This window comes from Bidens hawaiensis, unplaced genomic scaffold (genome assembly GCF_021521415.1).
Source record: "Bidens hawaiensis isolate Kalapana, Puna unplaced genomic scaffold, B.hawaiensis_p1.1 tig00029612_1, whole genome shotgun sequence".
NCBI classification, from domain to species: domain Eukaryota; kingdom Viridiplantae; phylum Streptophyta; class Magnoliopsida; order Asterales; family Asteraceae; genus Bidens; species Bidens hawaiensis.
In genome coordinates, this window is record NW_027494904.1 from 71,534 (window position 1) to 97,422 (window position 25,889).

At 37.3% G+C, this 25,889-nt stretch overlaps 1 protein-coding gene across 1 annotated transcript; it reads right to left on the bottom strand.

Annotated features, from left to right (window-relative positions):
- Positions 1–203: 203 nt before the first annotated feature.
- On the bottom strand, positions 204–25,521 carry LOC143579138 (MADS-box protein SVP-like). The gene is made up of 8 exons (XM_077062526.1): positions 25,290–25,521; positions 23,717–23,801; positions 1,200–1,261; positions 1,004–1,103; positions 871–912; positions 614–658; positions 365–510; positions 204–244 (listed from the first exon to the last, which is right to left on the bottom strand). The coding sequence occupies exons 1-8, from the start codon at positions 25,475–25,477 to the stop codon at positions 226–228; spliced, it is 687 nt and encodes a 228-aa protein (XP_076918641.1). The 5' UTR covers positions 25,478–25,521; the 3' UTR covers positions 204–225.
- Positions 25,522–25,889: the final 368 nt, after the last annotated feature.

The window sequence follows — 25,889 nt, forward strand, 5'->3', positions numbered from 1 at the left end:
ACAGATCGCAACAACTCTACTTAATTAAACAGTTCATAAATTCAAAATTCATGCATATTTCATGGAAAATGCGTAACTTTAACATCTTTAGAATATGGTTGTATCTTCATCATATTACAAGAATCTATAAGAATATTTAAAAGCAAACATCACCCGGTAATAACTTGTCACACGACGTATCTTTATCTTTAAGATTGCGTAGTTTCACCTGATGCCCGCTTCAGTTCAATTGGAAAAGGGTAGCCTGAAATGAGTTCAAAACTCATAGCTTGAGAATCTTAAGTAATTCTTTGTGTAATGTTATTCCCTTGTAAAATTTATATATACACACACCTAAATTGTTTGGTAGTGTTGGTTTTCTTACCCAAGTTTGAGACAAGTGTCTGAGCTGTTGTAATTTTGGTTGTGTAAAGGATCTCCTGAGCCCGGGCTGCTAATTGTTAACTCTAACGAACGATGAAAGCTCCAGTGATCTTGAATATGCGTCTCCTCAACACATGTACCCATAATCTGATTCACAAATTTGAGCAAGTAGTAATTCTGCTGCAGATTAAAATAGAAAAAAGAAAAGGACCTCAAGGATACATAATAAGAAAATTGTTGATTGTTTTACCAACTGTTGTTTCAAGATTCTGTTCTCTTCCAGCAATTGAGCCTCCTGAATATTGTTTTTTGTTAGGATATATTTAATTAATTAATTGTCATTCAACCTATAAGACAAACTTTTGATACCTTTATGGATCACTCAAGTTTTTATATTGATTAACTAGTATTCTATGTTCCCAACACCTTAAACTTATGTGATCCCTTCATAAGTTATATAAAAATAGAACTTGAATTAAAAGAACATAAGGAGTTTAGCTCCATGACCTTCTCCTTAAGAGCACTGATCTCTTTCAACATTCTTTCACCCTAAAGAGGCGCAACAAAATAGGAATTATGCAATATTTATATAACAACTAAATAGTTAATTTAAAAAAGGAGGCCTACACAGACACCTTACCTTTGTCTTTACTACTGCAGCCAATCCAGATTCCATAATGGTCTCTAATTTGTTTAGGTCTTTGAGTCCAAGTCCCTGGAGATCTTCTCCTTGCATTTGCCTGTCAATATATTTTCTTAGGTTTTAACAAATCAACTCAAACCTACAAAAACTTGGAATTAAGATAAGAATAAGGGAACGAAACCGTAATTTGTACCTCAATTCACAAGTTTTTTCTGCAAGTTTTTTGCTCAAGAGGGCAGATCTTCTAAGTTCGATCTATGACAGGAACATTCATAAACTTTCAGAACGTTTCTTACCATCATGTGAAATAAGAACGATATATTAATTAGTAAGAGCATGCTCCAACCAGGTCTATAATATTTCTAATTTTAACACAAGCTACAATATAAAACAGAAATCAGCACCGCCATACAAATTTCACTATTAAATTTCAAAGTTTGATGTGGGTTAGTGTATTTTGATATTCAATGTTTAAATTAGAGCATGCCCAATGCGACATTTGTGAAAAATTTGACATGGAGGCATCTGTTCCCCATGCCATTGGCAACGCTCTTGTAACTAGAAGGGCATCCACACCATGCATGAGATAATTAACTTCACTCACATTCCATATGTAATCACTTATCTCATGTTCGTATGTATTCACCATGCAGGAATATATCGTGTTACATTTAACATGAAGTCAACGAGTTAAGCTAAGTATTACAACTGATCATGATTATTATAGCTGTAAAGGTCAGCAGTAATGTGAGTGCTCAGTTGAAACTAATAGAACTGCTGAAGAATGGTTGACATAAGGAAAAGGAATAAAGGTGCTACTACTGCTGAGTAGTTAACACTTATGAATAGTTGATAAAAATTTCTCTTTCGTTTATTTGTTGTAATTGTTTATGTTAGTTATACATGTGTATATAAGCAGTGACAAGAGAATTGTTGTCAGATTTTAAGATGATTGTATTTCGTTCCCATAGGAGTTCAATTTATGTACAAATTAATTCTGAGCTCTTTTATATGTCATTCTTTGGTGTCAAAAGTGATCTGGTTCTGCTATTCATTTTCAACAATTGGTATCAGAGCCTGATAATTGGCTCGATATTAAAAAAAATTACTTAATCAATCAAGATATAAGAAGGTTTTCAACAAAGTTTGATTTAACGCAACCATAAACATGAGTTTATATTATGGAGGGTGAAGATGAGGGCACTACTCATGCATGATACATCAGGGTTTGGTGATGATCTTGGTGGTGAGACCAGCTTACTTGGAACTCTTACAAACAAGGAAAAAAGGATTTTAAGAAAAAGTTACACAGTGCATAGTTCGTAGTTTTGGAGATAAAATACCTAGGTAGGTGTCGATGGAAACCTTACCTATATGAGCTAGGGCTGAATTGGATGAGTCAATTGTATTTCCAGAATAGATTGTATACATTACAAATGGCCCATGGTAAGTATCTCGAAGGTCATGCTGATGAATTTAATAGTATAGAGGTTATATTTGACAAAGAAGATTTAGTCATCATCTTAACTTTGTTGCCCCAATCATATGAACGTTTTGTGGATACTTTGATGTATGGTAGAGATAACTTGTCCATAGAAAGAGGTTAATTTGTTCGGGTTTCCATGAACTCTAAGGAGATGAAGCAAAGGGCAAACTTAAGAATATCGAGAAGGATTAATGTTAAATGGGAGGCCAGAGCAAAGGTCTTTCAAAGGTAAGAATTCTACCAGGTCAAAGTTAAAGTTCAAAAGGAGTCAAGGAGATGCTACATATGCCACTTTGAGAGAAACTTTAACAAGGACTAGCATAAAAATAGGAAGAAAGGGGAAAACAATACATCAAAAATCACGACAATCATTTACCAGCTCATGCATCATCAGACGGGTATGAGAATGCTAATGCACTAGTTGTGTCTAGTCAAGGGGCGAGTAACGAATGGATCTTGAGTTTCAGTTGCTCTTATCATTTGACACAAAACTTGGAGTTTTTCATATGCAAGATTCTAGGATGTGAGTATGTCACATTCAAAATAGAAAGTCGATCTGAATTTGATCTTCAATATCTGAGGTATATTTATGAACTTAAAAGGTGTAACATCCAGGCCTCCGGCCTCTTGTACCATAAATATTGTCCTTTTTGCCCCTGATGGACGGTCCATCTAGGAACTCACGAATTTGTTTTTTGTTGCTCTAGTGGAGACTTCTAAGGAGATCGCCCATCCTAGTAGTAGTTCCCCCTAAGGAAGCCTAACTTTTGAGTTTTCATGTGCTAAACAGCCAACTAAGCCAAAGCGCGTTGATGATTTAAGAAGCTGGATATGCTAGTAGCATCTAGGGATGTGCAGGAGATAGTGACTACCAATTAAGCAACTAATGACGGCAGAGATTGATACGAAGGAGTTGGATAAAGCTAAGAAAATACCAGGGATAGAATTTCACAAGGGAAGGAAAGAAGGAGGCTTAAGTTGACCCAAGTTGCTTAATTATGTGAAGAACTTGCAAAATTTCTTTGTGGATAATCAAATATATGATAACACCTATTAGCCAACACTTAGGTTGGCAAGCAAGGACTCACCACAAATAAGTACTGAAGTATGGGATATGATGGATGTACCGTATGATAATGTAGTTGAAAATCCCAAGTACATAATGGTGTGTACCAGGGAGAATTATATCAGGAGGCTATGAAAAGGATCCTTAGATACTTGAATGGTCAAAGTATATTGGGCTAGAAATTGGTAATGATCATAATGGAGAATGCATATATGATTCTTGGATGTGTAGATGCTGATTTTGCAAAGGATCTTAATAAGGGATGATGTATTACTAGTTGTGTATTTTAAGATTTTGGATGTCTTGTCAGTTGAAAAGCACCATTAAGTATGTGTTTTATTTGGAGAGTGGGGCGACGAGGCTCTCTAATTTAGAGAGCGTGTTGGGCTAACACACAAGAAAGTCGCCACTCTAAGAAAAGTATGTGTTTTATTTATCTACAACTAATTAAGGCGAGCATATAGCCTTGACTAAAGCGATCAAGGAAAATATATGAAATTAGGATCAAGATCAAGGATGTTATGGCCTTGTGTGATAACTATCACAGTGCAATAAATCTATCAAGAAAGCATATGTATCATGTCAGGACAAAACATACTAAAGTTGCCACGGGTTGATATAGTTGGTGTTAAATCTTTGTTGAGCTAGTTGGGGTTGACTTTGCACAAAGATGCAGATTGTTGAAAACTTGAAATATAGTGCTAGGTCAACATGAAGTCAATAGGTTGCTAAGTTCAGGATTACAATTAATGATTATTAATTTTTAATGGTTTATGTTTGAGGTGGAAGCTCAATGGTAATGTAGTATTCAATGAAAACTAACATAACTATCGAGGAATGACTGGCATCAATATTTAAAAACTGGTTAGTATCGGATTTGGCTAAAAAATGGTACAACTGGTTGAACTGTGTTATACTGGAACGTTTAACCGGGTTGAATATTTTACCTTGTAATATCATATAAATTCAACCTCAAATAAAAAAATAACCAAAAATTATATGATCCCATAATAAAATATAATCCAAAAGTTAACCCCCAATAAAAATAATAATCCAAAAGCACTAGATTTTCAAAAGATAATTCAAAAGTTTACTTGTTTCAGTTAATCACTAGGTTGAAAGTAATGTTTAAAAATATGGGCAGGAAAATATCAAAATCTCTTGTACACTTAAGCGGCTTGCCGGTTTAAAGCGGTATTTCAGAATAAACCGTTGGTTCGATGTTCTAGCAAACTACCCAAAAATACGGGCTCAAAATACCAGCATGATTTGCGAAGTCCGGTATTACCGGTTCAACCGACCCACACGAACCGGTATTTAAAACAGTGATTGGCACTCCTAGAAAATAAATGTTTGCTGGAAATTACAAATGCAAAAGTATTGTTATTGTTACAACTTACCATTCTTGAATAACAGATAAAAAGTGAATAACATATTCCTTTTATTTATTTATCGTAAGCAATTATTTAATTAAATTCGACTTTTAAATGGATAGCTGTAATTGACAGCGCCCGCTGATTATTATTGCTATGTTGAAAATTCATTAAAAATGAATTTTCGAATTTTGTCGCACATAATTTGAAGTTTTAATTAAATTCTAATTTTAAATGGATAACTATGTAATTGACAGTTTCCAAACCCTAATTCCTTATATACAATCTGATCGTCTTTTATCACTAACTCTAGTTCAATTTTCATTCTAAATTTGTACACGAAGTCCTAATCTAGTTGGGTTTTATCCGGTTTGCATAATCCATGTTATTCGTAGAATTCCTAGCATCTTTCAGTTTCCAATATTTGAATTTCCAATGCATGGAAGGCTTTTGGCATTTAAGCGTATTTCTTGCCTGTTGTGACTTCTATTTCAACATTCAAGGTTTATTAGTTTAAAGCAATTAAAAGGGATGAACCAGTATTATCTCATACCGTTTGTGGTTAAATTTGCAAGATTGATGGAGGAATTGGCATTTTCATAATATTAGATAACTATTGCATATAATTACATATACTACAAGTAATAAAATTTTAAGTAGGTCTAGTTTAAATCAAAATGATTTTTACATTTGAGTTATTTTTCAAACGGGTTGAATGAGCTCGAGTGTAAATGGGTCGGCTTGGGTCAAGCTATACATTACTTTTCTTTTTATGTTTGGTATATACTTCAAGACTTTGGACAAAATAAATGCATTGAACTTGTAGAGCCTCGTTTTGTTTGTTTTAGTCTTTTGTATTATTTCAAGTAATCACGATATAATCTACGTAGCTTCTTTATGTTGTAATAATGTTTAGGCCTGAGGCATGTATGGTAAGCCCATTGGGCTCTTTTAATAGAACTCATGCATGCTATGTTTCTCCTATAAACTCTTCTCTCCCTCTCTTCCTTTACTCTAACCGATCATAACAAGCCCTTACAAGATCCGAGATCTCAGTTTACTTAAGAGTGATTTCCACTAGCTCTTAAGGAGATTGAACCAAGAACACGTTGTGAGATCCATTACACAGGACCTACAATTGGTATAAGAGCTTTTGGCTCTACTAGTTGGGTTTCTTGGGCCACAACTTTGGATTCTGGTATTGCTTGTGTGCTTGAGAAGTATGTTCTTGCAAAAAAAAGTGTGTTTAAGTGCTTGAAGTTGTTTCGGGTTTACCAAAATGTTCTTACAAGCTTGAAAATCGATTTAAAGGTGCGTTTAAAGTTGTTGAAGTGGTCTTCGGGTTTTCATTAGTGGGTAAAGGTTCAAAAGTGGTAAAATAAAAGGGTGTTTGTTGTCAGATCGTACGTGAAAAATGAATTTGGAAGTTTCTAAAATTCTAATCGAATCAGGTTATTTTAATCGAATCGAATTTCATTTTAATCGAATTGAAATTTTGTATTCGATTCGATTTAATTTCATTCGATTCGATTCGTTTTTATTCGATTCGATTCAAATTTTAATCGATTCGATTCATTTGATTTGATTTAATTCGTTTAGTTTCGATTCGATTCGATTCAAACCTACTCGATTCGATTTAATTGGTGTTCGATTCAATTCTTTTTTACTTGTTCCAAATCTGCTTTTTGCTCAAGTGTTTGAATTTTTTATTTGAGTACAAGATGGCATAAGATCCTAAAGTTAAGACTTATATCATGTTTGAGAATGAAGCCGGCACAACAAACAAACCACCCAAGCTTCTGAACTGGGATAGCAACTTTGAGGAGTTTAAGTGGAGATTCAAAAACTACATAAGAATCAATGATTTTGCTCTCCTATGATCAGTTGAAAATGATCCTCACATACCTACCGCAGTTCTCCTAATGGACCCGTTTCTTTTCCTGTTGCAAGTTATTATGATAAGGACAATAGAAGATTCTTGATAATGAGAAGGCATATGGTGTCTTGAGTGAATGCTTGTCAATCGACATTGCTCAAACACTTAGAGAATGCACCTATGCTAAAGCTCTTTGGGATGCATTGGTTGAGAATTTTGAGGGGAACTTAGACATGAGGGAAAGTAAAATGGATATGTTGAAGGGTGAGTTTAGCATGTTCAACAACATACAAGGACAATATGTTAAATCCCTTATTCATCGGTTTAAGACCCTCAACACCAAGATGAGGAGCACCGACGTTAATCTTGAATACTTTGAAGTAAACAAGAAGTTGTTGAATTCGTAGCCTTACACGTGGAATAGTGGTGTCACGACTATCAAAAGAACCACGAATCTGAATACAACTACGTTGAGCGACTTGACATCCACCATAAAGTCTTTTGAGATGGATGATAAGCTGAGATTAAACAATCATGTCATCTCATTGAATCACGCGGGTGTCTCTCTAGTTCTGGTGTAAGCACGGCCTTTCTTAGCCAGTCTCATCGAACAATTCATGTTGTTAATGGAGTAAGAGGTTAGGCTGCTCAATCTAAAATGAACAATGCTTTCAAGACTTTAGCAAGTCAATCGGTATCATCATGAAACTCCTTCCAGGATGCAGTGAACAAGGCTGCTGAGCAAGCACTTAAGGCTTAAGGGATCAGCAAGCCAGCAAGCAACAGTGCAAAGGGCTCAAGTTACTCACCCACCCAAATTGATGACTTACAATTGCTCTTTTCCATGCTTTCATGGCGAGTCGTGAGGATCTGATGCAAAGAAATCTCTTGCCACCATCTTTCCAACAAGGAGATATCCCAGAGATAAATGAGAAGGATCTGGAGAAGATGGATATCAGGTATCATATTGCAATGATAGTTCATCGTTCCACAAATTTCATGAAGAAATATAGCAAGAACAGCTTCAGGGATTCCAAAAGCAAGAGTATACGGTTTGATAAGGACAAGCTCTACTGCTATAACTACAACAAAACTTGTCATTTTGTAAGGGAATGCACAAACCCAACTCAACCTGCTGATGATGTAAAGATTACTGAGGTGGCTGATGGAGAAAGCATTGGGAAAAGGAGTGAAGTGATAAGCGGCCAGTGGGTCAAAACAGCTCGTCAAGACAAAGAGGTCAACAAATTGGCCAAGGAGGATCAAGCTAAGGGAACCCTAACCCTAGGGCCCTTATTACACAATCTGCTGAAATTTCTGAGCAAGACTGGGAAGGCTAATTCAAGGAGCTGATGAACCGTTGAACTTTTCCGGCATGGCATTTGTGCATTGAGACGAAGCCTCTTCAAGATCCACTTTAGGAGACAACCAAGACACTCCTGACATTATCGAGGTACATGCGCATCTTTACTCTCAAGCACGCATAGGTAAAGTAGAATGTCACATAACTCATAATGATGCTTTAATAGAAGAAAATTTAGGCATTAAGTATCTAAATGGTGAGGAGAAGAAAGCTGACAAGATGATATGGATCCAGCATCAACTGCTGGATTACAGTTTGAATTTCTTTAACACCTCTATTAAGTGTGACATTGAAGAAACAGTTTGTATTGTGAAAATCCCAGTCCAACACTCCAAGACAAAACATATTGAAATCCGAATGCATTTCATTCGTGATTTTTTGATCGGAAACTTGTCAATATTGAAAGGGCCATTCTGATCACAACTTTGTATAGTTGATCTTTTCACAAAAGCTTTCGATCGTGATTTCTATATCTTGTAGAGTCGCTTGGCATGATATGTTTTGATTAAATCTATCCTTTTGTTTTTAAAATTGTAAATATTTTTCAAATATGTCACAAATTTAGAGGGAGAAATGAGTTAAGTTAACTCACCAAAAAGATTTTCAGTTTGCCTTAAGAAAAACATAAAAATATTTTATTTTCCTTCTAAGAAAATTAATATATATATATATATATATATATATATATATATATTTCAAAATATATTTTCCCGTTTGAAGGAAACACCTGTTTAGAGGGAGTCGGATAACTTAAAAATTATAAAACTTTGAGAAATTGATCCGACTTTTGGAAAATGATAAGAAATTGTCTTTAATGATCCTAGAACATGAAAGTAGTAGATTAAAAATCAACAAGATCATTGATTGATGTGTAGATAGGCTTGACAAATGAGTAAGTGTTAGAGTGATATAAACTAAATTATACACCTATGCTAGTGGTCTTATTTTTATGAAGCGGTTACATGACTCCACTTAAAGTCATATCAATAAAGGCAAAAATGTTATTAGTCATACACGGTCATCACAAAACTAGTTTTGCTTATAAAAATTAACAATCAAATGAAAAAGCAGAAAAAGTGCAAAGTGCTTAAATGATAGATGTCAACAAATGTTGATAAATAACAAACAAAGGGGAATCTAGAACCACTTGAGGTGGGGAAAAGAAGTAAGTCCTAAACACCTTAATTGAAGGCATGTTAGTCTGACTTGTGTGGCATGTAAGTCCATGGTTCAACCTTCAATGTTTGTAAAAGTTTGCAAAAGTTTAAAATATTGTGAATATTTTGATCAATCATTAGGGGGGAGGAGTCAATTCGGGGTGGCCAGATGAACACAAAGTATGCCCGAGGTATAATGGAGTCAGTAACATGTGGATTAAATGGGGACCACATAACTATTGTGCTTAATATATGCCTTAACATATCACTTTGACATCAAAATACTTGTTAAGTTTAAAGTGGACAAAATATATTTACAATTGACTTTCGGTTTTTGGCATAACAATATTGAAATAGAAGTGCGATCTAGGACGTTATAAGAGAGTGTGATTCTATGTCCTGATATTTCTCGTGAAAATACGAATATCAGGGCCGTCTACGAGGATTTAAATACCTCGGCCGAGCCAGAAAAAAGGCCTATAGCCTTAACGAGTAACGAAATATATAAGCTAGTCTTTTAAACGAGGCTTAATGTTATTACAATAAACATAGAAAAATATATTATTAAAAACAAATACCGTAATAATTAACGATTAACAAATGATTCATGAAACTTTCCTAAGTCCTAACATTGGGAAAAAAATAGCTTGGTTCTTGGTGGCTAGCTTGGTTAACCGTGGAGGAGCCTGGTGGTTAATAACGAACCAACAGTGGTGGTCGGCTGGGTTGGTCGTCGTTCAGCATTAGCAAAGAAGGAAGGAACCAAAGAGAAATTTCAATCGACCGCTATTTCTTTTATTTTGCATCGGGTTTTTAATTAATTTTTTTAGTTTGGCCCAGTAATTTAAACTTAATTAATAGGATCATGGATAAAAAAATAATTTCGGGCCCAATAATTATAAGATGGTAAAGAGCAATTCATATTTTATAAGTTTTATATTTTTAAATGTATGTGTAAAAAATATAGATATAAAAAATTTTGCCCCCTAAAAATTACGTGCCCTGGTTGACGGTCCAACCGGCGCCACCCTCCAGCCGATGTTGACGAATATATCTGGAAAATCTTGTAAATAGTTTTAATATAATATTAATTCCATCTTTACTCTCATTTTATTTTTAATTTTTATTTGTTTTATTTGGTGTTTTTAACTCGAAGAACTTTGTTTTAAGTTATTTTATTTTTATTTTACTTTTACTTTTATATATTTTTAACTTCATTTATAATATAAATTATTTTGTTTGATTTATTAAATTATCCCTCATGGAAATGTTGTCAACTGTATGGACCGACAAAAATATATCTTATATATATTGAAGTGCTTGGATTCGGTGTATAAACATTTTTTGGGTTTGAATCTGTAAATATTTTCAAAGTTTGGGGATTGAGAGTGTAAAATCGTTTAAAACCCTAGAAGTTTTGACCTTATCACAAGATGGCTGACGCTATATATAAGGTCACCTTTTCTCTATTTTGTTTGTACACTTCACTTTTCCTTTCAAAACTTCTCATCACTCTCTCTCTCTCTCTACAAACTATTGAAACCGCCACCACCCTATCAAACCCTTTCAAAATTAAACTTGCTTTATCTATTGATTCACACTTGATAATCTTCATCCATGGATCCATATCCTTCGTATAACATCACTTATGTTTAGCATATCATATTTATGATGTTTGTTCTTGGGTTTCAGTTCAAAAGGAACCGATGATGATGATTTTAGGAACTGCGATTTGTTGTTTATTGGACAAATCAGTGCTTACGGCTTGCTAATATCATCATAACAAATTTTTGAACTACTTTGATTAAGTTTTTGTACAAAGTTTGTTTAGTTTTGGGTTTACTTTTAACTTTTTCAGACCTTTGATGTCGATTTAAGCCGTGATACTGTTCATATATGAACTTGAAACTTATAAATCGGGTCTGGGTGACCTCCATGTACAAATGAATTGAGTTTTGGACAAAATTCATTCTAATCGAATCGAATCAGTTTAATCGATTCTAAGAAATTAAAATCAAATCGAATATTTTCTAATCGAATCGAATAAATATTAATCGAATCAAATTTTGAAAATTGGATTCGATTACTTTACATTCGATGCGATTCGTTTCTAATCGATTCGATTCAAATTTTTTCTACTCAATTCATCTTGACTTTTTCTGTTTTATCTTTGTTGATTTGAATCGAATCGAATTTTCGTAATTCGCTTCAATTCATTTTCTCTTGTTCGAATTTTCTTCTTTTCAAAATTACTTGTCTATTCTATCTGTTAGTTTAAATCGAATCGAATTTACAAAAAATCGATTCGATTCAATTTCACTAGTTAAATTTTCAGTCTCGTACCTGTTGGTCTTGCTTTCTCATGTTTTGAATCGAATCGAATTCCAAAACCCGATTCGATTCATTTACACTTGTAAAAATTTCAGATTATGAATTTTCATCTTAAGTTTACTTTTTATTTTTATTTTTTATTTTTTATTTTCTTAATTTATCAATTCTAATGTTTATTAATGATGACTTGCAGCAACATAATATGTTCTGTCCTCTAGATCTCCCGAGGAAGAAGAAGCAACGGATCTTCACATCAATGATAAAGGGGTTGAGAGAATCTCCCCTTATGCATGCTATTTTTGCGAACCGGGATATTTACACGAGTTGGATTGAGGAATTCTGGACGAAGGCCCAAGTCGTGAAAGATGAGAATATAATTTCAACAGAAGTGGCGGGAAAGAAGCTTCTGATAACTAAGGACGATATCAGACGGTCATTGAACATCAAGGACGCATCAGATCATTTCTTTGACCGTTTGAAAAAGAAGGATCAACAGCAATTTGTTGATGCAATTGGTTATGACGTCAAATGGACAACGTGTGAGAAGAAACATTTGCCACCCTATTGGAAGTTCTTGTTCCACATCACTGCAAATTGCTTGTCAGAACAGAAGGTAAGGTTCGACAAGTTTAGAACTGATTTGGGTCGATATTATGGCATGTCTTACGAACCATATCAAGTTCAACTACTCGAGACACTTCTTCTTATGCATGCATCCAACAATCCTTGGATGATGTATCCAAGATTCGTCCAAATGATTTTGGATGACATGATGCCTAAGGTGCCCAAGCCAGCAAGCCTTACCATGCAAAGATAGTGAAGCAGACGGTATTTAAGGCGATGCTGGAACCACCTGCCAGAGGAGGTTACAAGTATCAGGGACAAGCACCTGGTACTAAGTTTGGTTTGTTTGCTGAGACCGAACCTGTGGATGAAGAGACTGGTGATGACAATGATGATGGGGATGATGATGAGCCTGATGATGAGGCCATTGAAACTGAGACAAAACTTGTGCCAGAAAGAAGGTCAGAGAAGAAGTATGAGAGAAAGAGGAAGGTGCCAATAAGCCTTCTGCTGGCGGTCCTTCTCATCAGACCGAAGAGAAGGAGGAGCCTGAACAGCCGCTCAAACGTTTGAGGAGAGTTGGGGACTCCTAGAAGCCCGTCTCTTCAAAGATGCCAACTTCGCTAAAGGTAATCTTTCTTACTTCCACCTTGTAACAGACACAGACACAGGCAGCCCAAACAACCACACCTCCACCACAAACATTAGCCCACCCTACCACTACCTCACCTAGCACTCTACCTCGCACCTTAGCCGCCAAGAAGGGCAAACTTCCTAGGAATCCCTAAACAAAATCAAAGACCAAACAAACACCAAGGAAGCTACACAACTCACCCATAACCTCACCCGACATCTCTCCAACTAGACAAGACGAACCACTACCTTCCATCCTTTGAAACCTACCAATTTCCCCTCAACCCACATGTAACATTCGTTAATTTCCGTTAAAAGGTTTAACCTTGCAGTGTTGTGTATACCTTTCGGGCTTGATCCGGCATTATTCCGGGATCTCCTTGCCACCCTCATAATCTTATCCATACTTAACTTTTCATACAAGTTCAACCATTAGTAAAGTGAAGGGGCCAGAATGTATATTGTTAATACTTTATATATATATATATATATATATATATATATATATATATATATATATATAAAATAAAACACTAACCCAATCCCCTTGTCCGATCGGTGCCCCTCAAACCCCCCCTTTCGTTTTGCATGCTAACCAGCCCTTCTCCAGCCTCCCGAGACTTGTTCCAGGTCGGTACTATATTGTTTCAACTCTTTTTCACCTTAATTCATCCATATGGCTCGTTTATTTGTCGAAAAAACGGTTGTTTTTAGGCTTACCGGGTGGCTGTCCAATTGAACAATTTCTGGACTGTTTTGGTTGAGGTTTTTGCACCAAAATCTTCTTAGGTATGTCTAGTATAACATAATTTAAAATCGTGTCTAATGGTTTTCGATTGTTTGGTCAATTAGTGATAGTTTGAAAATTAGGATTCGGTTGACTAGTTTGTGAGTTGTTGTGTTTAACGCGTTGTTTGAGGGAATTGACAAGTAATTCGAATGTTGTAGACTCGGTATGATCTGTTGGCTGTGAAAAACTGATTTTTTTAAAGTATTGGAGCTGAATTGGTTGTCGGTTACTTAAACGGGTCGGTACAACGCAAATTCGCGTTTATTGGAAGTTTGTGCATCGTGCTTGCGAATTACCGACCCATCCAACTCGTGTAGTGTCGTGTGGACTTGTTGGCTGTAATTTTACTAAATTTAGTCCACACGGCACTGATTTGTGTGCTAAGAGCATAAACAACTCATAAACACGCATATTCGTCTTATCTATCAACCTCCGTGGGTAGTTTGGGAATTCTTTACTCACGGGAGTATCTAAGGGTCGTTTTGGTATATAAAAGGCCTCGGGGGCTGTTATAATTCATCTTGGTGAGGTCGAGGCTTTAGGTAACCCGAACCATGTTAGAACGCCTCGTAGGATAAACAAGTCGATTTGGTACCGTTAGTAATTATTGTTCGTAATCCGACAGGCATTTGAGTTGTGGAAATACGTAAGGGTTCTCTAATCGTGGTGATTCGTGCCTCGTTTCAGGTGAGTTCATGATACCCCTTTTTACGTTTTGGGCTAGCATACACACCCTATTACAATTTTACCCTATTTTACTAGTTTAAACTATTTGGATTGTATTACATGGCCTTATTCGTGATTGTGCATTTAGAGCTATGTTTGAATTATATTCTATGCCTTAGGATATTTTAAACTTGTTGTGGTCGTATGTTCCTTAAGGTTATACATATTACTTGTGGACGCTATTAGGCCTAGTATTAATTCCTAGATTATCCATTATTTATGGATTGAATGTGATGATATGGTTTGGTTGAATGTTTGAATTAGATGTTTGTAAGTGTGTATGTGAATGTGTATGTGTTGGTAAACTGTGACCGGATCAAATAAATTACTTGGGGAAGACCCGGGGTGAGGAGGCCCGTGTTGCATGTTTATGTCCCGGCGGGTCAAATATATTACTTGGGAAAGACCCAGGATGAGGAGGCCCGCCGTTCTGTTAAACCGTGGTCGGGTCAAATATATTACTTGGGGAAGACCCGGGGTGAGGAGGCCCGAATCACGTGTTTAGGTATGTTAAACCATGACCGAGCCAAATATATTACTTGGGGATGATCCGGGGTGAGGAGGCTCGCGTTGCGTGATTTTGGTTTTGTTAAACCGTGACCGTGTCAAATATATTACTTGGGGAAGACCCGGGGTGAGGAGGCCCGTGTTGCGTGTTTGATCAAGAATAGTTATTTATTATTTTATTTACTTATGATTTGATCAGGAAAAGTTATTCATTATTTTATTTACTTATGATTTGACCAAGGAAAGTTATATATCTATTTACTTAAGATTTTCTCCTACATTTTATACCAATGGAATTAAATTGCTTAATGAATGTTGCTTATTGAAAACTGAACTCACTCAACTCAAGCTGACTTTGTGTGTATGTTAGATTGACTTTGAGGTTGAGGATTGGAGATTACCGCTTGGACGTGCTAGAGACTACTCGGAGGGTTGAAGGCATTTCTAGTTGAGGACTTCCAATTAGACAATTATTTTACTTTATAGTTTTGGAAATTTCAAATACTTAATGTTTTCTACGAATTATGGATTGGTACTTTTCTCGGTTTGGGAACCGTGGTACTCGTTATTCCGCTGTCTATTTAACTCTGAAATGGTTTTAACAAACTAAACTTGTTTTTAACTTTAATGATTGTGACTGAATTTGTGACGCTTATGAATTTCCGCTGTTTATTTACTCTTAAATTGTTTTAAATAAAACGAAATGCATTGGTTTTAAATTATTGTGAAATTTTGAATTTGATTACCAGCTGTAGGATTCCCGGATTCAGGGTCTTACAAGTTGGTATTCGAGCCATGGTTCGAGGGATCCGTGCATCCCCGAATGCTTGGACTCGAACTGTAAGAGAAGGGACTAGAAATGCCAACCACGAGTAGCTGCACGCCAAGAGGTATATTTTAATTATTCGGTCATTCTTACAAGTTTTAAAAGTTCCATTATATGATTAATTGCTTAAGTGTTAGATAATGCTAATGTGGTTAGGGGCAGGGGGTGCTTAGGATGGGCGGGTAAGGTAAACAATTAATAACACTTGATCAACGTTATTAGCAGTTTATCATTACCTTCCATGTTCTAAATGCTACTTGTACCTGACCGTGTTAGAGTCCTGTATTTGTAAGAATAGGATATGGCCGGTACCCGTTCAGCAAAGAGTGGTCGTCCTAGCGGTCGTGGTCGTAGGCCAAGTGTTAAGACTGAGAGAGAGGACCCTACTCTACAGTAGGAAGAGACCCCGATTCAGGAGGAGAGGGATAACCCTGCTTTAGATCATGCTATACGCGCGGCCATCGCGGATGAGGTTTATCAAGTTCTTCATAGCGTCATTCCCGAGATTGTTGCTGAGGCTGTTAAGGCTGCAAAAGAGACAATGGTTGGTAAGAGTGCGGGTAAGCAGGGAAAGGTTAAAGAGACTCAGGTTGAAGATGAGGTGATAGTACCAAGTGAGGATGAAGAAGAGGTTCGTACGTTTAGCTTCTATGCTTGGGGTTGTTCATATGGGGAATTCAAGAAGTGCGATCCTCCCACGTTCGATGGTACTAAGGATGCATCGGCGGCACATCAGTGGGTGATAGAAATGGAAACGGTACTGAATATCAGTAAGTGTAAAGGGGAGGATATGGTTACTTTTGCTACCCGCCTCGTTTCGTTCCGAGGCGTTGTGTTGGTGGGATAACTGGCTCAGGCGATGGGTGATCGGTCTATTAGGAGGATGACTTGGGAGGAATTGAAGCAATTGGTTCTCGATCAGTTTTGTCCTCCGCACGAATTGGATAAGACTGAACAGGATTTCTTGACCTTGGAAGAGGGAAATATGACCTACCGAGAGTATACTACAAAGTTTAATCAAATGGCCCGTTTATGTCCCGATCTAGTTACTCCCGAAGCTAAGAGGATTAAGAAGTATGTGAAGGGTCTTCCGGTGGATATTCGGAGGGGTGTGATGACCATGGACATGGGCTCTTTCCATTCAGTGGTTTCTCGGGCCGGCACCTTGTATGATCAGAGAGAAATGGTGAACCCGACTAAACCTATAAAGAACTGGAAGCCGAACCCTAACTCCAATGGCAAGCGTTATGGGGGCAATGATTCTGTGTCGGCAGGAAAGAAAGCGAGGGCTGAAATGTCGAATTTCGGGGGGGAGACGTATGGCGAAAGATGTAAGAAGTGTGGGAAACCGCATAGTGGAGAATGTAGGTCTATGTCTATCAATTGTTTCCGATGTGCGAAAACCGGACACTTCCACTACGAGTTTCCGATGTTGACTTGTTACTGGTGTGAGGGGTCTGGGCATTTGGCATCTCGGTGTACTGAAAATAAGGCGGGAGGTTCTGAGCGGGGAAACTCTTCTAGGGTTAAGTTGGAAAACAAGTCAAAGACTAAGGCTAGGGCCTTTAATATCTCTACGGAGGAGGCGGAGGAGGACGCAGACACGATTTCAGGTAATTCCTTGCATTCGTATTAATCATTAAAATATTATACCGACTATTTCTCTTCTTATCGAAAGCTCTTGTGTGTAATAGTTTTGCTAGAATGTAGTACACTATCTTTCAGTAGCGATCCTATTTATACCTGTCCAGTGTATGACTTGATGATTTGAGTTGCCTCAGTCTGTGCTCATTCCTGTGTGGCAGGATTCGGGGACGAAACCCATTTTTAGGGGGGTAGACTTGTAACGTCCGTTAATTTCCGTTAAAAGGTTTAACCTTGTAGAATTGTGTATACCTTTCGGGATTGATCCGACATTCTTCCGGGAGCCCCTTGCCACTCTCGTAAGCTTATCATACTTAACTTTTCGTACAAGTTCAACCATTAGTAAAGTGGAGGGGCCAGAATGTATATTGTTAATATTTTATATATAAAAAATAAAACCCTAACCCAATCCCCTTGTCCGATCGGCTCCCCTCAAACCCCCCACCTTTCGTTTTGCGTGCAAACCAGCACTTCTCCAGCCTCCCGAGACTCGTTCTGGGTCGGTACTATATTGTTTCAACTCTTTTTCACCTTAATTCTTCCATATGGCTCGTTTATTCGTCAAAAAAACGGTTGTTTTTAGGCTTACCGGGTGGCTGTCCAACTGAGCAATTTCGGGACTATTTTGGTTGAGGTTTTGCACCAAAATCTTCTTAGGTATGTCTAGTATAACATACTTTAAAATCGTGTCTAATGGTTTTCGTTTGTTTGGTCAATTGTGTTTAACGCGTTGTTTGAGGGAATTAACAAACAATTTGAATGTTGTAGACTCGGTATGATCTGTTGGGTGTGAAAAACTGATTTTTTTAAGTATTGGGGCTGAATTGGTTGTCGGTTACTTAAACGGGTCGGTACAACGCAAATTCGCGTTTATTGGAAGTTTGTGCATCGTGCTTGCGAATTACCGACCCATCCAACTCATGTAGCGTCGTGTGGACTTGTTGGCTATGATTTTACTAAATTTGGTCCACACGGCACTGATTTGTGTGCTAAGAGCATAAACAACTCATAAACACGCATATTCGTCTTATCTATCGACCTCCGGGGGTAGTTTGGGAATTATTTACTCACGGGAGTATCTAAGGGTCGTTTTGGTATATAAAGGCCTCGGGGATGTTATAATTCATCTTGTTGAGGTCGAGGCTTTAGGTAACCCGAACCATGTTAGAACGCCTCGTAGGATAAACAAGTAGATTCGGTACCGTTAGTAATTATTGTTCGTAATCCGACAGGCATTTGAGTTGTGGGAATACGTAAGGGTTCTCTAATCGTGGTGATTCGTGCCTCGTGTCAGGTGAGTTCATGATGCCCCTTTTTACCTTTTTACGTTTTGGGCTAGCATACACACCCTATTACAATTTTACCCGATTTTACTCGTTTAAACTATTTGGATGGTATTACATGGCCTTATTCATGTTTGTGCATTTAGAGCTATGTTTGAATTATATTCTATGCCTTACGATATTTTAAACTCGTTGTGGTCGTATGTTCATTAAGGTTATACATATTACTTATGGACTAGGCTCGAGGTTGCTATTAGGCCTAGTATTAATTCCTAGATTATCCATTATTTATGGATTGAATGTGATGATATGGTTTGGTTGAATGTTTGAATTAGATGTTTGTAAGTGTGTATGTGAATGTGTATGTGTTGGTAAACTGTGACCGGATCAAATAAATTACTTGGGGAAGACCCGGGGTGAGGAGGCCCGTGTTGCATGTTTATGTCCCGGCGGGTCAAATATATTACTTGGGGAAGACCCAGGATGAAGAGGCCCGCCATTCTGCTAAACCGTGGTCGGGTCAAATATATTACTTGGGGAAGACCCAGGGTGAGGAGGCCCGAATCACGTGTTTAGGTATGTTAAACCATGACCGAGCCAAATATATTACTTGGGGATGATCCGGGGTGAGGAGGCTCGCGTTGCGTGATTTTGGTTTTGTTAAACCGTGACCGGGTCAAATATATTACTTGGGGAAGACCCGGGGTAAGGAGGCCCGTGTTGCGTGTTTGATCAAGAATAGTTATTTATTATTTTATTTACTTATGATTTGATCAGGAAAAGTTATTCATTATTTTATTTACTTATGATTTGACCAAGGAAAGTTATATATCTATTTACTTAAGATTTTCTCCTACATTTTATACCTATGGAATTAAATTGCTTAATGAATGTTGCTTATTGAAAACTTGAACTCACTCAGCTCAAGTTGACTTTGTGTGTATGTTAGATTGACTTTGAGGTTGAGGATTGGAGATTACCACTTGGACGTATTAGAGACTACTCGGAGGGTTGAAGACATTTCTAGTTGGGGACTTCCAATAAGACAATTATTTTATTTTATAGTTTTGGAAATTTCAAATACTTAATGTTTTCTACGAATTATGGATTGGTACTTTTCCCGGTTTGGGAACCGTGGTACTCGTTATTCAGCTGTCTATTTAACTCAGAAACGGTTTTAATAAACTAAACTTGTTTTTGACTTTAATGATTGTGACTGAATTCGTGACGCTTATGAATTTCCGCTGTTTATTTACTCTGAAATTGTTTTAAATAAAACGAAATGCATTGGTTTTAAATTATTATGAAATTTTGAATGTGATTACCAACTGTAGGATTCCCGGGATTCGGGGTCTTTCAAGTCCACACCTCACCAATCCAACAAACCCAATCACCTCCTAGAATAACCTCATCCATAAGTTCAACTTTCACCTCCCCACTTAGAGCTTCCATACACTACTCACAAACCTTTACCTCACCATCCACCACTGCACAAGTCGCTTCCCCTATAACCTAAACCACAACAGAACAAATAACCCTACCTTCAGCCCTCACTACATCATTCCAAACCAGACCTTAACCGTGCAATCCAAACCCAAGCCGAACCCACCAGTCAACCACTCCTCCCACACTTACCCAAGCTACTTTCATGACCCTATCCTCATTGCCAAGTGGAAAGTATACCAAGGTTCCGTGTACACGGATCTCATTCTCGAAAGGATTCAAGCACTGGAGGAATCAAATGAGAAGTGTGCCAAGCGGGAGTTGTTAATGATTGAGTTTGTGAAAGAACAGAGGAAGAAAGAGGCTGATCTGGTGGAGAGAGTTGCTAGACAGGAGACTGAACGTGAGGTGGATAAAGGCCTCATTGAAAGTCAACGATTATGGATCGAGGCTCTCTAGAAGAGAGTTGACAGTCAACAACAATTATTGTCTGATCAATCTTTGTCACTCGCTCGGCAACACGATGAAGGCTTGGGGGTGGAATTGAGAGTCTCCTATCTTGAGAGCGACTTGCCATCGCGCTCTCGTCTTCAAGACAGGTTAAAAGATGACTTGAAAAAAGGGACAGATCGAGTCTTTTAAGAGACTGAATGTTTGGAAGCCAGGATCGGCTTACTTGATGGTGATCAAGGATTCTCAAGGAATGCCGGTACTCTTATGGCTTAAAACTCTGAACTCCAATCCAAAGTCGACAGGTTGAAGGGAAGGTTGGCTGAACAAGATAGGTTGAATGAATTCAACTGAAAGTGAATGAAGAAATGGCCAACAAGTACCTTGCCACATCTGAGATCATGCAAATGATAGATCAAGATATGGAGGATCCCGAGGGTTGACTTGATAATATCTTTGGGAGTTGGGTGAATCCCATAAGAGGAGTGAGAAATGGTAGAGGCAAGGAAGGACAGCAAGCTAAGGCTAAACCTAGTGGTGTGGATGTGATTGTGATGAGTGGTGTGGGGACTGTGATTGCCACAACAGTGTTTGCTAATAATGTTGGTGGTGAAACAGTTGTAGCTCCGGACGTTGGAGCTGATGAGGAGGAGAGTGAGGATGAATCGGATGATGACGATGAGGATAAAACTGATGAGGATGATGATGATCCTCATGACAGTTTCGATAAGGATCCGAGCGATGATGACAGCTTGGATAAAAAATAATGGTGGAGATGGTAATGGCGGTGTTGGTGGTGGTCACATGATGATGTTCCATGGGACGAGCCTTCGTCCACCGATCCCGCGAAAAAAATAAGAGACACAGATGCTGCTGCGGAGAAAGGATTCTTATTCATTTTCAATGTTGGTGAGTCTGTAGGTACCGAGTCTCGGAAACAAAAGGACGATTATGATCACGGAATAAACTACTCCCCGAACCCGAACACTCCGTTTCGTGCTGATGAAGAAACGGTAAGAGCCGGTCACAGTGATGGCTCTTGCGGTAGCTGGTGCTACAACTTCTTCAATGCCAAAAAGAAAGAAGAAGTGGTACGCCATAGGAAAATCTGCAAGTCTTAGATTCCGAAACTACCATTATTACGATCATTCACCCATTCTGTACTGCAAATGGCATACCGACAGCAGAAGATAGGCAATCAGGCGTGCCAATGGGGATCTGACCTACTTGAGCTACTCTGACATGCATTCATTGTCACAATTTGACATGAATTACTTTAGAAGAGTTGTAGGAAGAGGCGCTTATGACGAGAACTTGGAAGGTTGGTTCAAGCGGTTCTTAAACAAAGAGTGGAAGGATGACTACCCTAACTTCACACTTAACAAGCGTAGATCATACCTGCATCCCATTGAAGTGGACCCCGGCACCGGAAAGAGAAGAAAGGCACGGAGGTACAAGATGCCTGAATACCATGGAGAGCCAATCTACCATGGTAAACCGTTCACTCCCAACATGCTATATAACTTTGTTGCATGGGAGTTCGACAACGACATGGTGGAGGTGGTCATCCACTGTGAGACCATGCGCACGCTTCATTTCTTTGACGAGCATGAGCTGGCGGGTCTCGACAAGGAGGATTTCTTGAAGCTTTACAATTCTCCGTTGTCCACAGTGGAAGATGTTCGGAGGGATAACACCGACAAAATAGTTGAAAAGTTCAACAAGTTTGTTCATTATCTTGTTGACAATTCAAACGGGTTGAAAGATATCAAGTGTAAATGGGTCGGGTTGGGTCAAGCTATGCATTACTTTTCTTTTTATGTTTGGTATATACTTCAATACTTTGGACAAACTAAATGCATTGAACTTGTAGAGCCTCGTTTTGTTTGTTTTAGTCTTTTGTATTATTTCAAGTTATCACGATGTAATTTACGTAGCTTCTTTATGTTGTAATAATGTTTAGGCCCGAGGCATGTATGGTAAGCCCATTGGGCTCTTTTAATAGAACTCATGCATGCTATGTTTCTCCTATAAATAAGGAAGCATGAGCATGCATACACAACGTTTTTTTAAGAATATTGTTTACGTTATCCACTAACTAACTCTTCTCTCCCTCTCTTCCTTTACTCTAACCGGTCATAACAAGCCCTTACAAGATCCGAGATCTCGATTTACTTAAGAGTGATTTCCGCTAGCTCTTAGGAGAATGATTCAATAACATGTTGTGAGATCCATTATATAGGACCTACAAAACTTTTACTAAATTATCATTGTATGTTAATAAACTTTCGCCAAATTGTCATTGTCTATAACTTTCATTTTTACCTTTTGGTGTAAGATTGTATAACCCGTATGGCAGATAAGTAGTGTAAATTTACCCGTTGTCATTCGAAAATTCTTATATGTAGTTTAAATTTACCTGTTTTCGCCCCCCCCCCCCCCTTCCCCCGCCCACATTTTTGTCCAAGCTTCACCATTGATGCTACCCCTTTGAACCCTCCATTTCATTGGGGCTTCTATCCTTTTAACCATAGACGTTCTCAAGTATCAAAGTCAGAATAATATTGAATGAGCGTATACTTCCCACTTTTTAGTTTTTATTATAGTTTCTCTTGATTTTCAAGTAAATTCCAATTGCCCAAATAACAACATTAATTTCATATTTGTTTTAATAATATTAGAGAGTGTGTGATTAGAATTTGGGTGTGACGTATAAATCACTATTTTATTTCAACATTTATACTTGGTATTAAATTGCTAGTATCTCTTATTTTATGTATATACTTTCAATATTTAGGGCTTATTTTCCAAACATATATGGGTATAGGTTTAGAGTTAACTGTTAAGGACTATGATGGCTAGGGTGGTCCACGAGTCTCCCCAACTAGACTTCATTCAACAAGGTCATTTATCAGCTACGTGGTAAGGACTATGATGGCTAGGGTGGTTGACCATGGTACTGATGAACATGACTCTTTCAGGCTAGAGAATATTTACATTATCTTTTTGTATTAAAACTTTCTATTATGTTATAAATTGTGTGTTCTTCTCATTGTTCAAATTTCTGGCTCAACTATCTTAATTATACAAGACTTGCAGTTTTAGCTCCCCCCCAAAAAAAAGATCTAGTTAGTCATCAACAAAATAGAGTGACAGCGCGTAAATTAATGACAATCACGGAAGTGAATATACCTGCATGATCTCCTGAGATGTTTGCTGTAGTTCTCCATCGTTCTTGGATTTCAGTACTCCACGCCTTTCTAGCACTTGATTAATGCTTTTGAACAAAAAAAGAATTGCAGTTATGAAGGAGGTAGCTTACTAAACTAAATACTTGCACAATCTAAAATACAATATTTTGACATATTATAATAAACAACATTAAGTTAACTGAAATAGATTTATTATGTTTAATCATTAATTAGAAGTAATGCACGCAGTTTGGTCCGGCGCTAACGTGTTCTAGTGCGCATGCACATTGTAGTTTTCTTTCTTGGTGGGATGTGTTAAAACTAATGATGTTCGGACTAAGACGATACAACTTGACTTCTGGGTTTCAGTGTCTGATGTCCATGGATACTATATACAATAATTTATAGCTAGGTTTTACATGAATCTAATTGACGTGGATATCTCTCTAAGCATATATCAATTTCGGAGTTGAAATATTTCGATAGTACTTATCAAAAGTTCAAACGATTAATTCAAAGAGAATAACAAGAACGAAAATGCAAGTACACAATAATAACTTGTTCCTAACTTAGATCAAAGACCACCCTTACATAAAAAATGAGCCATCACTACGTTTTAGTTGAAAGTTGACATTTGGCGGTTATAGCACGCTATCAGAAGTTGGACAATTATACAAACGAAAAACCCTTAGCAAAAGACTCCATCAGTGAAAGCTTAATTGCTACTAACCCACAGTAACCGGCCACAAATCAAGTACCATTAATAATGACTGGTACTCACCACAGATTATCTGTTGCCCCTTATGATCATCTTGTCACTAATAGATGAAATTGCAATTGATCAGTAGTAATAGTGAGCAGTGACTTGCTACAAATTGTTCAGTGATATTCAACTACCACTGATGATCAAATTACACACAAATTTCTAATCAACTATGCAAATATGAATCAACTTCCGGTGCCATTTCAATCCAAAGCAACTGATTATTACCACTGATAATAATCCATTATTGATTTTGGTTTCCTATATCCTATGCTCTTAATTATATTCTTAGTCAGTAGCTGAAACCCTAGCTTCAATTAAGAGAATCTTGACAAAATACAGTAACATATAGTGAGAAATTTCAAAGGCAATGACTGTTTCAAATTAAAATATCGACCGGAACATTGTAATAGATCTAGAAGTACACATGAATCTCTCATACGTCACCTATGCACACACACAGATGTACCTGAAGATTGATCATATCTTTGATGATGCCCTTTTCCAGCTACCAGTGCTTTTAAACATCTCCATGTCCTTTTCTTTTTATCATATTTTAATTTGTTTAGCCTTTTAAAGTCATAAAAACATGCCTATATCTCATTATGTCTGAATTAATTTCTTCATGAAACATATATGGTAAAAAGTTCACCAAAGACTTTTATCCCATTTAACATTCAAAGTTCAAACTACACTTGCTAGATCTGCTGCTACATATTGCTACTTTTAACATCAAACAATTCACACACACACACATATATATGTATGTATGTATGTATAAATACACAGAGAGAGAGAGAGAGAGAGAGACCTTGAGGGGGAGTAGTGAAAGAGTTTTCCGGTGGCGGAGAAGACGATAAGGGCGACATCAACATCACAAAGGGTAGACAGCTCTTGAGCCTTCTTAAAAAGGCCTCTTCTCCTCTTTGAGAAGGTTACTTGCCTTGCTGCTAAATTCTCTATCTTTCTGATCTGAGTTTTCTGTCTCACCATCCTCATGGATCTACTTTTAGTTGTAATTACCTTCAAATAAAAGTTTGACCTAGAAATATTAATAAAATATAATCATCCAAATTAAACCATATAATTAAAAATCATAGTGAAAGCAAGAGACCTTATGCTGAACTAGAAGAACTGGTATTGCAAGAAATTAGCCCTAGCCGGAACACAGTAATGTCAAAATAGGAAAGCATGCACCTTGTCAAAAGAAGAACATACTAATTAGAGGCATATATTCACTACTTGCCAAGTGGGGTACAATTAGTATATTAGTATTCCTCAATCGTTTCCATATAAGTGCTCATATATATACATTTTTTTTTGAAGTAGATATTTTACTTTAGTGTTTATATATAACGATAAAAAGTCAATAGACTTTTATCTTTTTATTTATTCATGCCTTAAATTTCTT